Source organism: Salvelinus namaycush, chromosome 42 (genome assembly GCF_016432855.1).
Source record: "Salvelinus namaycush isolate Seneca chromosome 42, SaNama_1.0, whole genome shotgun sequence".
Lineage (NCBI taxonomy): Eukaryota > Metazoa > Chordata > Actinopteri > Salmoniformes > Salmonidae > Salvelinus > Salvelinus namaycush.
Window position 1 is genome coordinate 8,418,700 of NC_052348.1, and position 17,032 is coordinate 8,435,731.

General features: G+C 41.4%; 2 protein-coding genes across 3 annotated transcripts in view; both read left to right on the top strand.

Annotated features, from left to right (window-relative positions):
* The window catches only part of LOC120034804 (zinc finger protein 69 homolog), a 139,059-nt gene that overhangs the window by 84,469 nt on the left and 37,558 nt on the right, over positions 1–17,032 (top strand). The window lies entirely within an intron of this gene.
* On the top strand, positions 12,368–17,002 carry LOC120034864 (zinc finger protein 184-like). 2 transcript variants are annotated; one of them, XM_038981515.1, is made up of 5 exons: positions 12,368–12,854; positions 13,523–13,638; positions 13,844–14,005; positions 15,794–15,958; positions 16,508–17,002. In XM_038981515.1, the coding sequence occupies exons 1-5, from the start codon at positions 12,845–12,847 to the stop codon at positions 16,652–16,654; spliced, it is 600 nt and encodes a 199-aa protein (XP_038837443.1). In that variant the 5' UTR covers positions 12,368–12,844; the 3' UTR covers positions 16,655–17,002. The 2 variants fall into 2 exon arrangements, with proteins under 2 accessions (XP_038837443.1, XP_038837442.1); XM_038981514.1 differs by lacking the exons at positions 15,794–15,958; positions 16,508–17,002 and having other exon boundaries at positions 13,844–15,401.

Consider the following 17,032-nt stretch of genomic DNA (forward strand, 5'->3'; position numbering starts at 1 on the left):
TGTTAGGTTCATGAATCACAGTGTTAGAGATGGCCTTGACTGGTTAACATTTTATAATGTCATGTTTCTGTGTGTACAGCAGAGTTTCTTATATACACTTTTATATGCTCTTCTGTGCAATTTGTGTTTACAGTCTAGAGTCCATGAGGACCTGCTGATATCAGGTGTTGCTGGCGGGAGAGACTGGACCTCTGAAGCGGCTGGTCACAAACCCTGGCCCTGGATCAGAACCCTGGATCAGGAACCATCGCGCTTCCTTCCCGATTTGGAACTAGGACCGAACCATGAGGGACAGAGACTCCACCACCACCACACAGAACACAACCAGTGGACAGGTGGACTGAACAACCTCAGTCCTGGTGGTCATCAGCGAGATGGAGCGTCCAGTCAGGGATCCAGTCTGCAGTCCAGATCCTTCTCTCCACAGTCTCAGTGCAGGGATGAAGCAGGACTTAGGGCTGATAGAGATAGACCCTCCTGTTCCTATGATACAAACATCACAGTATCCATGATGAACAGAGCAGGTCACCCTGGGCTTCAGTCTTCACAGAGAGTAGTGGGAGACTCCCCTGGTGGTAGTCTATCAGCAGGTCTGTCTTCTCCTTCAGGGTCTCGTCTAATGCCTAGTGACTGGGTTCATAGAAGACCTGGGTCTAGCCTTCCTCAGTTACCTCAGGTTTACCACACCAAAACAGACATGGTCAGGATGGGTGTTCACCACAAGAGGTACCTAGCCCATAACACAGAACACAATCCCAACAACACCCATACAATGGCTAGAGGTCAAGGAAGGAGCTCAAAGACTAACCACCTGAGGGTGGTGGCTCCTGCTTCTACCTCTGGTGTCATTGGCTCACAACGTGGGAGGCCAAGCGTTAGGTCGGACGCAGACAAGCCGCATGCATGTCCCACATGTGGGAAGCGTTTCACTGAGGCGAACTATGTGAAGAGGCACCAGACTGTTCACACCAAGGAGAGGCCCTTCAAGTGTAAATTGTGTTACAAGAGCTTTGCCTTCTTGAGTAACCTTATCAGACATAAGAGTGTCCACAATGTGAAGAAATTGTAGCATTGTGGCTTGAGATGTACAAAAGGGGATATCTGAGAACCATTTTTTAGCTAATATAATTATCATGTGAAGTGTCTTGGGGCAAGAGGTTAATTAATCACATACCCCTCCTTAACCCTTTGTTAACTGTGTAAATGCCTGTTTTTAGAGAGACAATAGCCTAAACCTAGGCTAGAACATGGACAGTTGAATATTTACCGTACTGAGGTGACGTAGACGGAATAAAGTAATTATATTGTATTATTTTCTACTGTATTCTTACTAACACAAAGATTAGTCATTTCCTGACATCCGATTGGTTACTGGCATTTAAAGGCCCACGTGCGGCGCAGTGCTTCCTTTTTTTGAAAATATCTCCCGCAAAGAATCAATGTGAAGAGAGACAAAATTAGAAAATCTCGAACAATATATCTACAGTATATGAATAAAAATATTCGATCTCAGTTAGCCAATGCGAGAAAAGCAGTGAATGAAAGAAAAACTGTGCTTGATCCGCCGATCGAGGCTGTGGCAGTACAGGTAGAGGAGGAAAAGGAGGTCGCCCGCAGCAGCGCGTTGAGACGCAAATTAGTTGAGATGATGACAACTAGCAGCGATCAACCAGACAGCAGCCAGGCAACAGTGGTTTTTATTCAGTTTATTTTGTATCCTAAGTGTCTAAACACTGGACTGAAAATCACCATAGACTTCAGCAACCAGTGATTCTGTTATGATGGAATGTAAAGACGGTGAAGGTGCTCGTGATGCATTTAGGAGGAGTGTTTACACTTCCTCCAGGCTGCAGGAGTGCTCCACGGGAGATGTGGCATTTGATATACATGTGAGGATGGTTCTTCTAGCCCACGAACGTGGACTTGGTTATGCAGCTCTAAAGAAAATAAGCAAAGTCCTAGGGATTCCTTCCTTGCTTCTCAGCTCATATCAGAGACATGACAGGTAAATAAAAAGGGAGAGTAGGCCATTATTGTCAGGTGACTTGCTGTGTATACATCATATTTATTTCCTTGCTCCAGCAAATGTATTCAAAGTTAAGAAAACAGAGTGATAGGAAAACATAACTATCCAATGAGACTGTCACATAGACCTACAGTGTCATAGGGCTGTAGCCTAATGTGATTAGTGAGAAATTAGCTTAACATAAAGTAAATACATGCTGAAATGCTAATATTTACATAGGGTAACATGCTGATATTTAGTCCTGCAGTTATGTCTGTAATGTCGACAGATATAATAAGTACTTTCCCCCCCTACTTTAGTTGCAGAGATTCACAGAAGGCTACTAGTCAATGGAGAGTGCTGCAAAGATAATTAGAAGAGCATACGCAGATATAGACCCAGACATTGCATAGTTTCTGAAGGAGGATGCCATCATAGACATTAATGTATCCTTCGATGGCACTTGGCACAAGAGATGATTCACTTCCAACTACGGGATAGGTGTGTGCATTGGAGCTGGTACCAGCGAGCCATAGAAAATGGTGAAGATCGACTCTGTCAAAAAAATTTTTGGAGGCCATACATTTTTAATAGAGAGGTTGCACAGAAAATGGTACCTGTATATCATGTTAAATGGATGTTAAATGATAACGTCCTCAAAAGAATGTAGCACGAAGGAACCCAGAATGCAAATGAATGTCTGAACTCTGTAATATGGTCGCGATGCCCCAAAACTGTCTTCGTGGGCAAAAGCCGCATTGACGGAACAGCCAGAATGGCAGTACCCACGTTCAATGAGGGAGCCACTGCTATAACAAATGTGATGAACAAATTGTGGCTTGACAGCACTTTGGTGACACGGGAGCAATCAGAGAGGAGTTGTGAGAGCTGATGCTGCTTCAATGTAGTGTGCCAAGCGTAGGCGCAGGTCCCATGACACAGTCAAAAAAGTAAAGCGTCACCAGCAATAACTCAAAGAGGGCCTTACATATGGGGCAGGCATAGCTGATAGATGTTCTGCACATTTCAACAGCCATACAGAATCCTTGTATGTGACAAATTGAGCAAAGCGATATGAGAATTTGCCCAAAACTGCATATTTGCCCAACAGACCAGTATTCAATGTGAGGATGAATTGCTCTATTGCTTGAAACAAATGTATTAAACGTGCTAATGTATTTGTAAAATTTATATTTGATGTTTACTTTTCAGTTTAGAAGTGATATATGAATAAGAGTTTCATTAATGTGACATAAATGGTCATATTTATGGAAAGTACATTTTAATTGCATTAGCCTCTTTATCGGCCATTTTCTCAAAATGACATATTCCCGGTGCGCCAATTCATTTTTCTCAGTCTTCAAAGGACGTACATTAATTTCCATTATTCCACACACAAGTTCTTAGGTCTTATAGTCAGACTTTTACAGAGCCTTTTTTATATATATCTTGTGTCGTTCTGATTTGAAGTGTCATTTTATGTGTAAATATATGCAAAATATGCATCCTTCATACTGAATAGTGTATTTTAAATAATTCCATGAAATGGCAATATTTTGATGAACTGATCCGTAAAGGACTGAGCATTGAGTGTCTTAAAGCAAGCCGTTTCACATAAGTAATACAGGCTGGGCTGATTTTACATTTCAGCAGTTCCCAATATTTCCCATATTCTGCATTTGAGGTAGCTAAATTCCAGTAAACAGAAATGTGATTCTTAATCACATTTTTTAAATCATCATGCAATAACAATGAGTTATTCAATTTTCAATAACCACCAGACTATTTCTTATCATCATTACTGCACATTCTTAGTCAGTCATATGACTTTATGATCCACCAGGACAGCAGGCAGTATTTTTTTACCTCTACAGTGTTGGGCTCAAGACTAGAGGTTATCACTCAAGTCCATTTTTGATTGTAGTGAACGATCTCTATTACTCCATGTGTACTGGTTCTCTCCAGGGTTTTTAACTCTCCATATGTCAATTAAGTCCAGGCTTTGGCAGAAATTCACAAATCTGTTCACACCAATGTCAGACCTATGGGCTAATTGATCAGTCTCATTATAATAAACCACATTACAGTCCCCACCAACTATAATCTGAATGGATGGATATTTCCTCAGGAGACTTTTAAGAATTTCCTCAATTTCCTCTAGAAGTAAGTCATTTGGAGGACTAGAACAGTATCCATATACATTACACAACACAAATAATCTGTCCATGTGGTTGATGACCGCAATTAGCCAATGTCCATTGGTGTACATTTGAGTTTTTTTTTTTAATCCCTTTGAAATTATGTGCTAAAATTTCAACCCCAGCTGAATGATTTGTCCCGTGGGCCAAGAAAATGTCACTGCCCCACTGATTTTTCCCCAAATTATAGTCCTCTTTGCATGAATGTCTTTCTTGAACGAATAAAAGATCTGCGTTGCAGAACAAAACAAAAAGCTTTCATCTTCAACAGGTTTCGTATAACCCTGGCATTGATTGACATAAACTTCTAGTCCATATACAAAATAGAAAGGAAAATCCTATACAATCTCATCTCTACCCTCTCTGCAAAAAGGTGCTTCAGTCAAAAGTTTGGAAACACCTAATCATTCCAGGGTTTTTCTTTATTTTTACTATTTTCTACATTGTAGATTAATAGTGAAGACGTCAAAACTATGAAATAACACATATGGAATAATGTAGTAACTAAAAAAGTGTTATTTCATATTTGAGATTCTTCAAAGTAGTCACCCTTTGCTTTGATGACAGCTTTGCACACTCTTGGCATCCATATTATGACAGCGATTCCCTCAATGTGAGCAAGACAACAGCTGATCGTGGACAACAGGAAGCGGAGGGCCGAGCACACCCCCATTCACATCGACGAGGCTGTATTGGAGCGGGTCGAGAGCTTCAAGTTCCTCGGTGTCCGCCTAGGATCTGTCATGGTCCACACACCAACACAGTCGTGAAGAAGGCATGACAACACGTCTTCCTACTCAGGAGGCTTAAAAGATTTGTCATTCGTCCTCAGAGCCTCAAAAGGTTTTACAGCTACATCAGCTACACGCTTGGTATGGCAACTGCTTGGCATCCGACCGCAAGGCACTACAGAGGGTAGTGCGTACGGCCCAGTACATCACTGGGACCGAGCTCCCTGCCATCCAGGACCTCTATACCAGGCGTTGTCAGAGGAAGGCCCTAAAAATTGTCAGACTCCAACCACCCAAGTCTTAGACTGTTCTCTCTGCTACCGCACGGCAAGCGGTAACAATGCACCAAGTCTGGAACCAACAGGACCCTGAACAGCTTCTACCCCCAAGCCATAAGACTGCTTAATAGTTAGTTCAATGGTTAAACAAATAGCTACCTGGACTATCTGCATTGACCCTTTTTACACTAACTTTTTTTTGACTCATCACATACCCTGATGCTACTGTTTATTATCTATCCTGTTGCCTAGTCACTTTATTCCTAGTTATATGTACATACAGTGGGGAGAACAAGTATTTGAAACACTGCCGATTTTGCAGGTTTTCCTACTTACAAAGCATGTAGAGGTCTGTAATTTGTATCATAGGTACACTTCAAATCAAGAAAATCACATTGTATGATTTTTAAGTAATTAATTTGCATTTTATTGCATGACATAAGTATTTGATACATCAGAAAAGCAGAACTTAATATTTGGTACAGAAACCTTTGTTTGCAATTACAGAGATCATACGTTTCCTGTAGTTCTTGACCAGGTTTGCACACACTGCAGCAGGGATTTTGGCCCACTCCTCCATACAGACCTTCTCCAGATCCTTCAGGTTTTGGGGCTGTCACTGGGCAATATGGACTTTCAGCTCCCTCCAAAGATTTTCTATTGGGTTCAGGTCTGGAGACTGGCTAGGCCACTCCAGGACCTTGAGATGCTTCTTACGGAGCCACTCCTTAGTTGCCCTGGCTGTGTGTTTCGGGTCGTTGTCATGCTGGAAGACCCAGCCACGACCCTGTCCCCTTTGCAGAAAAGCATCCCCAAAGAATGATGTTTCCACCTCCATGGTTCACGGTTGGGATGGTGTTCTTGGGGTTGTACTCATCCTTCTTCTTCCTCCAAACACGGCGAGTGGAGTTTAGACCAAAAAGCTCTATTTTTGTCTCATCAGACCACATGACCTTCTTCCATTCCTCCTCTGGATCATCCAGATGGTCATTGGCAAACTCCAGACGGGCCTGGACATGCGCTGGCTTGAGCAGGGGGACCTTGCGTGCGCTGCAGGATTTTAATCCATGACGGCGTAGTGCGTTACTAATGGTTTTCTTTGAGACTGTGGTCCCAGCTCTCTTCAGGTCATTGACCAGGTCCTGCCGTGTAGTTCTGGGCTGATCCCTCACCTTCCTCATGATCATTGATGCCCCACGAGGTGAGATCTTGCATGGAGCCCCAGACCGAGGGTGATTGACCGTCATCTTGAACTTCTTCCATTTTCTAATAATTGCGCCAACAGTTGTTGCCTTCTCACCAAGCTGCTTGCCTATTGTCCTGTAGCCCATCCCAGCCTTGTGCAGGTCTACAATTTTATCCCTGATGTCCTTACACAGCTCTCTGGTCTTGTTCATTGTGGAGAGGTTGGAGTCTGTTTGATTGAGTGTGTGGACAGGTGTCTTTTATACAGGTAACGAGTTCAAACAGGTGCAGTTAATACAGGTAATGAGTGGAGAACAGGAGGGCTTCTTAAAGAAAAACTAACAGGTCTGTGAGAGCCGGAATTCTTACTGGTTGGTAGGTGATCAAATACTTATGTCATGCAATAAAATGCTAATTAATTACTTAAAAATCATACAATGTGATTTTCAGGATTTTTGTTTTAGATACCGTCTCTCACAGTTGAAGTGTACCTATGATAAAAATTACAGACCTCTACATGCTTCGTAAGTAGGAAAACCTGCAAAATCGGCAGTGTATCAAATACTTGTTCTCCCCACTGTATATATTGCGCATAAAATAATTTCCTGTACATTGTGTCGCAGTAATGGGGGGGGGGGGGGGGGGGGGGGGGGGGGGGGGGGGGGGGGGGGGGGGGGGGTCCATACTACTCAGGAGCACTTCTAGTTTCCAAATTTTTTAATAGGAGAACACAATAGCTCGAACTGTAACCAGGATCCACGCAATTGTCACTCCGAGGCAGATGCAGGCTCATGCACAGATAGAGACGATAGCTTCAAATCATTCCAAGCAAACAGTTTGAAGCACACGTATTCAATCTTCCAGAATCAAAATTATACCTAATCGTTGATATAATTTTCGCGCCTTATAAAAAATTACTTTGATATCACAGGTAGAGAGAGGCTGCAGTAGCATAACGGTGATGCTGTTGAGCAAATGTTAAATTGTTTAAGCAAGATGTGTTTACGGTCATGACAGAAAAACACAGAACATACAGACACACACAGCTTCACAGCAAGATCTAATGAGCTTGATGTTTTTTTTCTATTTCATTAAAGAGAGATTATAAATAGTGTTTAACAACATTTTCTTTGTCTATCCCCACATTTTTAAAAGTAGTTAAATTACAGTGAACTTTGATGACCCCTATGTAAAAAATAAACCTGTAAAAATAGCTGGTAGATTTGTATATATTTTTTTATGTGTACCACTAGTAGATCAATAATCCATTATTATTAACATGGCAAAGCATAACATGCCCATACTGTGCCAGCTCCAAGATTGGAAAAATACTTGTTTACTGTATATTAGGGAACCTAATTCAATTTTAACAAAAATATTTGATGTTAAACATTTTGTCACATGTGCTACATCAGTAATACATTGTCATTAGCAATGCAACGCATAACATACCCATATTATGACAGCTACAAGATAGGAAAAACACTAGTTTCTGGTATATTATAAACTGGGTTGTTCGAGCCTTAAATGCTGATTGGCTGACAGCCGTGGTATTTCAGACCGTACGTATATCACAGGTATGACAAAACATTTATTTTTACTGCTCTAATTACGATGGTAACCAGTTTACAATAGTAAGAAGGCACCTCGAGGGTTTGTGGTATATGGCCAATATACCAAGGCTAAGGGCTGTATCTAGGCAGTCCATGTTGCGTCGTACATAAGAACAGCCCTTAGCCGTGGTATATTGGCCATATACCACACCCCCTCGTGCCTTATAGCTTAATTAATTCAATTTCAACACAATTTAAACATTTTGTCACATGACACCAGTAGATCAATAATAGAGTGATTAACAGGACACACCATTGCTTCCTTGTGATCTTGGGGAAGAAGATGAGGAGGAGGATGTACACCATTGAAGCCAACGAACAGAAGAGGAGCAGAAGAGACTCCAACCTGACTGCTGGAAGACAGAACCAACACAATGAGGAAAGGACACACACCAATTCTATGTAGCCTCTTGCATGGTGTTCGTTTCCATTCTTGCCTCTTGGAACTGTCCCTAAGATGAACCTCTCCTGTCTCTCCATTTCCCTCTCCCTTACAGGTTTCCTAGGGGAACTATGAGGTGCAGACACAGGAGAGGCATCAGGCAGATGACAGGAGAAAAGAGAGGGAGGGGATGGAGGGGAGGACACAGAGAGGTGAAAACACATGCCCAAACCAGCCCCCTGTACACCTGATCTGAGGATACACACGTTAGTTCTTTTATTTTATTTGTATAGTGTAGTAGAGCTCTTAAGCTATCTAAAATGGTATCATGTCGGGGGTTAAGACAATGGGATGATTCTGTAAGACAAACAATGAATGGAGATCAGGGATTTATTGTGGGAATTTAGGTATTCAAAGTATTATTACATTTCACTTGTTTTTCTTACAATGTACTCATATATACATTTTATTATTGTATCGGGTATTTTTTAAATATATTTTGTGTTAAAATAAAGAAAATGTTATGTGCCTTTTTTTGCATAAATAAGCAGTGTTCTTGAATATATTAATACATTAACATAAAAGGGAGGAACAAGGCTACAACCACCAAACACTTGCGCCGTCTACCCTACCTGTACTCACCTACACTGTCTAGCCTGCCTCAATAATTACTGTTGTTGTCATGTTCTCTTGCATAATACAACAAGCGAGTTAAAAATCAACATGCTTGGCTCTAGATTACACCTATCTAAACATACATTGCGAGATCAGACGTAATATCACTATAACCCGAGTGTTCATTTTTAGAAGTTGCTTTCATTTCAGCGCATCTCATTTGTAAAAATGTCAACTGTATTAAATAATTAGTTTCTTAAAAAAAAAAAAAAAATGAACAGCCATCAAAATAAAGTTTTCTATTTCTCCTCTTACAGCGCCTTCAGAAAGTATTCACACCCCTTTACTTTTTCAGCATTTTGTTGTGTTACAGCCTGAATTTAAAATGGATTAAATTGCATTTTTTGGGTCACTGGCCTACACACAATACCTCATATTATCAAAGTGTAATCATGTTTTTTGAAAGTTTGACAAATTAATTCAAAATGAAAAGCTATAATGTCATGAGTCATTAATTATTCAACCTCTTTGTTATAGAAAGCCTAAATAAGTTCAGGAGTAAAGTAAAAATTTGCTAAACAAATAATAAGTTGCATGGACTCTCTGTGTGCAATAATAGTGTTGAACATAATTTTTGAATGACTACCTCATTTCTGTACCCCACACATACAATTATCGGTAAGGTCCCTCAGTCGAGCAGTGAATTTCAAACACAAATTCAACCACAAAGACCAGGGAGGTTTTCCAATGCCTCACAAAGAAGGGCACCTATTGGTAGATGAGAAGATTAAAAAACAGACATTAAGCATCCCTTTGAGCATGGTGTTGTTACACTTTGGATGGTGTATCAATACACACAGTATGCACACATCACTGAGTACCACTCTTCATATTGTCAGGCATGGTGGTGGCTGCATCATGTTATGGGTATGCTTGTCATTGGCAAGGACTAGGGAGTTTTGGGGGGGGGGGGGATAAAGCACAAGCAAAATCCTAGAGGAAAACCTGGTTCAGTCTGCTTTCCAACAGACATTGGGAGGAGACCAATTCACCTTTCAGCAGGATAATAACCTAAAACACAATGTCACATATAGACTGGAGTTGCTTACCAAGACGACATTGAATGTTCCTGAGTGGCCTAGTTAGAGTTTGACTTAAATCTGATTGAATATCTATGGCAAGACTTGAAAATGACTGTCTAGCAATGATCAACAACCAACTTGACAGGACTTGAAGAATTTTTAAAAGAATGATATGCAAATATTGTACAATCCAGGTGTACAAAGCTTAGAGACTTACCCAGAAATACTCACAGTTGAAATCGCTACCAAAGGTGATTCTAACATGTATTGACTCAGGGGTGTGAATACTTATGTAAAATCAAAAAACATGTTTTCACTTTGTCATTATGGGGTATTGTGTGTAGATGGGTGAGAGTAAAAAAAACACGATTTAATCCATTTTGAATTCAGGCTGTAACACAACAAAATGTGGAATAAATCAAGGGATATGAATACTTTCTGAAGGCACTGTAACTGTCGAAACGAAGCTTTAGCGTACTTATTTATTCAATGGAGAGCCAATGTATCCTATTGAGCCCATTTCAGCCATTACCGGGGTGTTTGACAGGTAATTTAAAAATATTCAGCAGTCGTAACGTTAACGGGAAAAAACGACAGGCACAAGCAAGAGTATGAAAGAGTCACAGGAGTAAAAGCAATCAATCCAGCGATATTTAAGTGACAAGTGGATTTTGCACCCCTCAAACACTGGAAATAGATTGCTGAAAAAGACAGATCCTCAGGTGGGCTGGGCATGCGCGTTGCTACGTTAAGTGCCGCAAAATGAACAGCCACGCTCCTCTGGGTGTAAACTGTGTGGATTTAGAAACTAAAAGTGCTCCTGAGTAGAATGGACGCCGCATTTACTGCAACACAACATACAGAAAATTGTGTATGGTGCAATTAGTATATCCAATATATAAAAACGACTGGATTTAAGCTGATTGGCCACTTTTTAAGGGCAGTAAAATAAGCAGCGATACACCTCTGGGTGTAAACTGTGGATATCGAAACTAAAAGTGCTCCTGAGTAGAATGGACCCCGCTTTTACTGCGACACAACGTAAAGACAATTCTGCAATAAATTATAGGAGTATACATACAAAAAAGTTTGGTTAACCATTTATGCTTGAAAAAACAAACAAAAAAATCACACATCTTATAGAAAGACTTTTAATGATTCTTTGTATGATAAGTATCAAACATACTGACAATTGTGCACATTTTCGGTCATTTTCACCCTTAATTATTCATTTATAAAATGTACAAGACAGGACTCTTATTCTGAAGAATTCCAAAATTCTAGTTATTCTAGCCTGCTTCAAAGTTGTGCCTGTTTTTGTAAATTGTCCTTTACAATGTCCTTATATTTGGACATGTAAGAAGTGTCTGCAGAGGTGAGAAGCCAAAGGACATTTCACATGCAAAGTAGAAGAGAATGGACAAGGAGCAAAGTGTTGTGTCTGTGGTGGTAGAACATGAGGCAACATCCTTAATGCCCAATTAGAGTTAGAGGTTGCCAAAACCAGGGCAGTTAAGAGTCTCCTATGCAGAGGCTGTCAGAAGAGGAGAACGATTGAGTATCTGTGAAGGTCCGATGGTGGTGAATACCGTTAGGCCTACACTGCAGCCTGATTAGGCCCTAATACCAGCAGCAGGACCCAGAAATTATTCATGTGGAGAAAGTGGATTTTGTGGATTTTATAGCGATGGGAGTAAATGGCACTGCACAAGTTGAAAAGAAGTCAAGAAAGATCGACTTCACTTCTGCAACGGAACACTTTCTAGGATTAAATTATTTTTTTCAATGCAAGTCATTGAGAGAGGAGCAAAACTGAGCAAAACTACTCGTTTTTAATTGGTCAAAATGGGAATGTAGTTTTGTAAATGTATTGTATAATGTTATTTTCCCATCCCCATAATGGAATTCACATTTATTTTATGATTTTTTCCCCCACTCCCGTCCAGTTGGTGGCGGCAGTAAACCATTTGCGTGTAGTTCGCCATAAAACCTCAAAGAAGAAGAAGTAAACGGAAGTAAGCGTTGACCAAGAACAATTTCCACGTTAGCGTTTTTGTTAGATTCATTAACACAATGAAACTCCGCCATAGGCTGTACTCGAATGTCTACTCGTTTTTAATTGGTCAAAATGGGAATGTAGTTTTGTAAATGTATTGTATAATGTTATTTTCCCATCCCCATAATGGAATTCACATTTATTTTATGATGTTTTCCCCCACCCCCGTCCAGTTGGTGGCGGCAGTAAACCATTTGCGTGTAGTTCGCCATAAAACCTCAAAGAAGAAGTAAACGGAAGTAAGCGTTGACCAAGAACAATTTCCACGTTAGCGTTTTTGTTAGATTCATTAACACAATGAAACTCAAACTATGACTCATTTAACTGCATACCATCACATACTTGCCCCAGATAGTCTTTAATTTGCGTTGGAGACAAGACTTGGTTGATAGATGTTAGGTAACGCTAGCTAGCTAGTAACGTTAGCTGTTAACAAGGATAACGGTATGGTTTTTCACACTCAAATAGCCTCCATCATGGAGGTGCTAGCGAATGCAGCCGTGGCAGAGATCTGTAAAATCGTAGACGACGACTATGCAGTGTTTCGTTTGGAAATTTCCCAAAGCCAGAAAGAAAACAGGACATTGCGGAGGAAACTACAGCTAATAGAACTGAAGGTATCACGGGAGCGCGCAGAGAGGAGAGCGCGTCCTCGCCAGTCGTCCTAGTAGTGTCAAGATCATTGACCGATACAGAGGAATGGCAAGAGGTACAATTAGCAGAAGGCCGAGCTGCGCGGCCTGTCTCCCGACTGCACTTGTGTAACTTTAGATGTGTTAACCAGAATTGGGTCTTGGTCAGTTTTTGGATAGTATGAAATAATTCCCCTGATTACTTAGCTATCTTGCACAAACACACCATATCATATTCTAACCAGGTTCTTGATTTACTGCATTTCCTATTATTTATACATTGAAAACAATAGGATGCCTAGAACATCATCAATTGATCTATAAATAGTATATCAAGAAGTTATGCGAAGTGTTACCTTACATCCTTGCCAATTCTAGACAGTAACAATAGCGTACAATATACCGTTGAGCATTGACAGTAGCTAACCTAACCACTTCTTTAATTAAGCAATAAGCCCGAGGGGATGTGGTATATGGCCAATATACCATGGTGCTAAGGGCTGTTCTTATGGACAATGCAACGCGGAGTGTCTGGATACAGCCCTTAGCCGTGGTATATTGGCCATATACCACAAACCCCAGAGGTGCCTTATTGCTATTATAAACTGGTTACCAATGTAATTAGAGAAGTAAAAATAAATGTTTTGCCATACCTGTGGTATACAGTCTGACATGCCATGGCTGTCAGCCAATCAGCATTCAGAGCTCGAACCACCCAGTTTATAACCCCCAATCACTCTGTCAGGTGGAGGCCACAGGAACTTTGTGATGCCAGCAGGACACAGTACATGGAGCGATGACCAACCAATCACTGTTGATGAGGGGAGTGGAACCTCAACCCAGCATGTTATCATGATAGAGGTTAGTGTAATAGTGTCACATTAAAAATTAGTTACTTTGTAAATAAAATGTGGTCTGTTTATTTCAGAAAGGCTCCCCTCAGCTATTCACTAGCTTCCATTTACATCCTAATTTAACTGCCGTAGGGGAGTTTGTTAGACTTCCCTATGACGTTGTTATCCAATTCAACTCATGTACCGGTAATAACTTTCTTTCTTCTTGTCAGTCTGCAGAGGCAGCAGGTCCTGGGGTCAAGCTGGAGAGGTCTGAAGGAGAAGAAGACCCACGGCACAGCAGAGACATCCAGACTGGAGCAGCTGGAGTGCCCCCTGTAGCCACAGAGGACCCCACCCCAGCACAGCCCAGGACCCAACGCAGCATCACGGAGGTCAGTGGAACGCAGAACGTCTTCCTCAAGTCAGAAACAGATATCGAGACTTTAACGGGGCTGGGTCGACTGGGTTGTCCTCCTGCTCCCCACTCAGAGCATTTACTTTATGGTAACACGAGCCCGAGGACAGTTTTGTCTCATCAAGACCCAAGTGACACGTTACAGACTGGCAATGATCCATCCTGTTCATACTCTACAGGGACAGAGATTATACCTGGTGACATGCCTGTGGGCTTAGAGTTACACATTGATCTGTCTAGAGGGGACTGGAACCGGTACAGTAGTAGTGTACACTCTGAAGGGTTACTAGATAAGAAAGGGGAGGGTCTGGTCGTAGATGAGGTAAAAGTGGAGGGCGACATTCCTCTGACATGGAATGCAGACGAGACTCGGTTAGAAGGACACTCGCAGGGCAACACCAGTGACTTCGTAGACTACAGGGAAAGCTTAGAGACTAATCTAAATGTTGCAACCAACTCCCCTTTACATGCGTTCAGGGATCGCGACCCAGTGTCTAAGTCGATGGCACCTTCCGATTCACACGGCCGCAACCTTTTCGATCAGGTATTAAACTCAAACGACAGGGCTAGAGCCCAGACTCAGGGTGGGGGAGCAATATCAGGCAATAGTAAAGATAAACGGTTCCTCTGCATGTTCTGTAACAAAGGTTTCAGCTGCTCCCAGAAGGTGGAGGTCCACCAGAGGATCCACACAGGGGTGAAACCCTTCAGCTGTACCCAGTGTCACATGTGCTTCACCCAAGCTGGCACCCTGAAGAGGCATCATAGGGTCCACACAGGAGAGAAACCCTTCAGCTGTACCCAGTGTCACATGCGCTTCGCCCAGGCTGGTGACTTGAAGAGGCACCAGAGGGTCCACACGGGAGAGAGGCCCTTCGCCTGTATGCACTGCAGGAGGAGGTTCTCAGAGAGGGGTTGCCTCAGGACACACCAGCAGAAAAACCATTCCACTGTATAACATAGAAAGTAAAAATTCCACCCGACTTCCACCTGACTTTTAGATCAAACCCTGCATTAAAGACAAAGATTTATTGTCATTGTTGTCTGAAGAAAAGATCCACAGATGAATTTGGAATAATGAGAGTAACAGATTTCAGTGTTCAATATTACTGGGTAGAATATTGCATCCAGCCATTGTGTGATATATAAGCCTAAAAAGTATGTTACATATTGTGTTTGTACTGTGTAGGCTATATGAATTTCACAAATGCCTTTTTCATTCCTTTCAACTTCCTTTCAACAACTTAATTTTTTCCCCCCAAGACACTTGAATGAATGCAGATGTTTTTGTTGATGTGTATGTGTGGTTTTCATATTATATATTTAACACTTGTTTATGTTTAATAAACACAAAGTGTGACTTTTCATTCTAAGACTTTCATTGAGAAATTCTTTAGTAAGCATGCATCCGATCTCACCCTATTCTGCATACATACAACAGTGCTTTATAACCAATATACACTTACTAAATATACCTACACATACCCACACACTAACAAACACCTACTGTACACATCAAATAGTTTGTCAGGTTTGTCTGATGACTTTTGACTTACCATTGCTGACTTGTTTTTACCCACAACAACATATTTATGTCCACCATGATGGGTTTAACAACAATGAAGTCATTCTGTAACTACAGTATAGGACTCAAACCTAGTGGGGATGGGTAAAGACTCCATGTTGAAAGTGTGTTTATTATCTGTGTGTATACGTACCTGAGGGAGTGTATGTCTGTGTAATCTGCATCACGTCTCTCTTCCAGGAGGAGGAGGGTCCAGAGGTGCTGCGGATGAAGGAGGGGGCGTGTGATGAGGGTCTGGGGAACACTGAGGGGAACATGGTCATGGAAGAAAACCAGACTACAACTCCTCCTGAACCCACAGAGGAACCAGCTGAGCAGCACAGGACCACACACAGTCTCCCTGAGGTGAGCCAACGGAAACTACTGTCTGAATGGTATTAGGTCAGGACCCGTATCCACAAAATGTGTCAGAGTAGGTTTGCTGATCTAGGAGCAGTTTTGCATTTTCTATTTGGAAAGATCCTAGATTAGCACTCGTACTCTGAGACTAGGTGCCCAGGTCTTGATTAATTTTGTTTTAAGTGTGGGACGATGCCTTTGAATTATTCGTTGATTTGATTACTTGACATGCTAGCTGTACCTGAAGACTTCCAGTCTTTGCGCTAAGCTGGCTTGCGAAATTGCCTCTAACTTCCTGCATACTGGACGCAGAGAGGTAAAAATGGTATCCACGGGTTAACCTGACTCTGAGGAAGTAGATCATTGCACAAACTATCCCTTTAAAGACTGTCAAGTAATCAAATTAACTAACACGTTTGCATAGTATCAAATTAACTAACATGTTTGCATAGTACTCATAGCAATCCCTCATTGCCCAATCAGAAGATGCTCTATAGCAGGGTGTTCATATCAGATTTCTTGATCCAACATCCTCTCACTCTGTACCTCTTACAGTCAGTAGACATGGAGGATGGGAAGCCTGATCTGCTGCTAGTCAAAGAGGAGACAATAGAAGACGAACCAGAGAGCATTGATCTGCTGAGTGGACTAAAGATGGGGGAGCAAGGTAAGGGAGAAATGCATATAGCCTGCATACAGTAATAGATCTTCAATGGGAATACTAATGTGCCTGGCTATTATTTTTCTATTAAACACATATGAAACAATATGAGTTCTTCATTTGTTAAACAATATCAATACAATTTGTATAAAATACAAAAATGAAATGTGTACACCGAGTGTACAAATCATTAGGAACACCTTGATATCCATGATATACCTTGATATCCATGATATAGACTGACCAGGTGAAAGTTATGATCCCTTATTGATGTCACCTGTTATATCCACTTTAATCCGTGTAGATAAAGGGAGGAGACAGGTTAAAGAAGGTTTTTTTTAAGCCTTGAGGCAATTGAGACATGGATTGTGTATGTGTGCCATTCAGAGGGTGAGTAAGACAAAATATTTAAGTGCCTT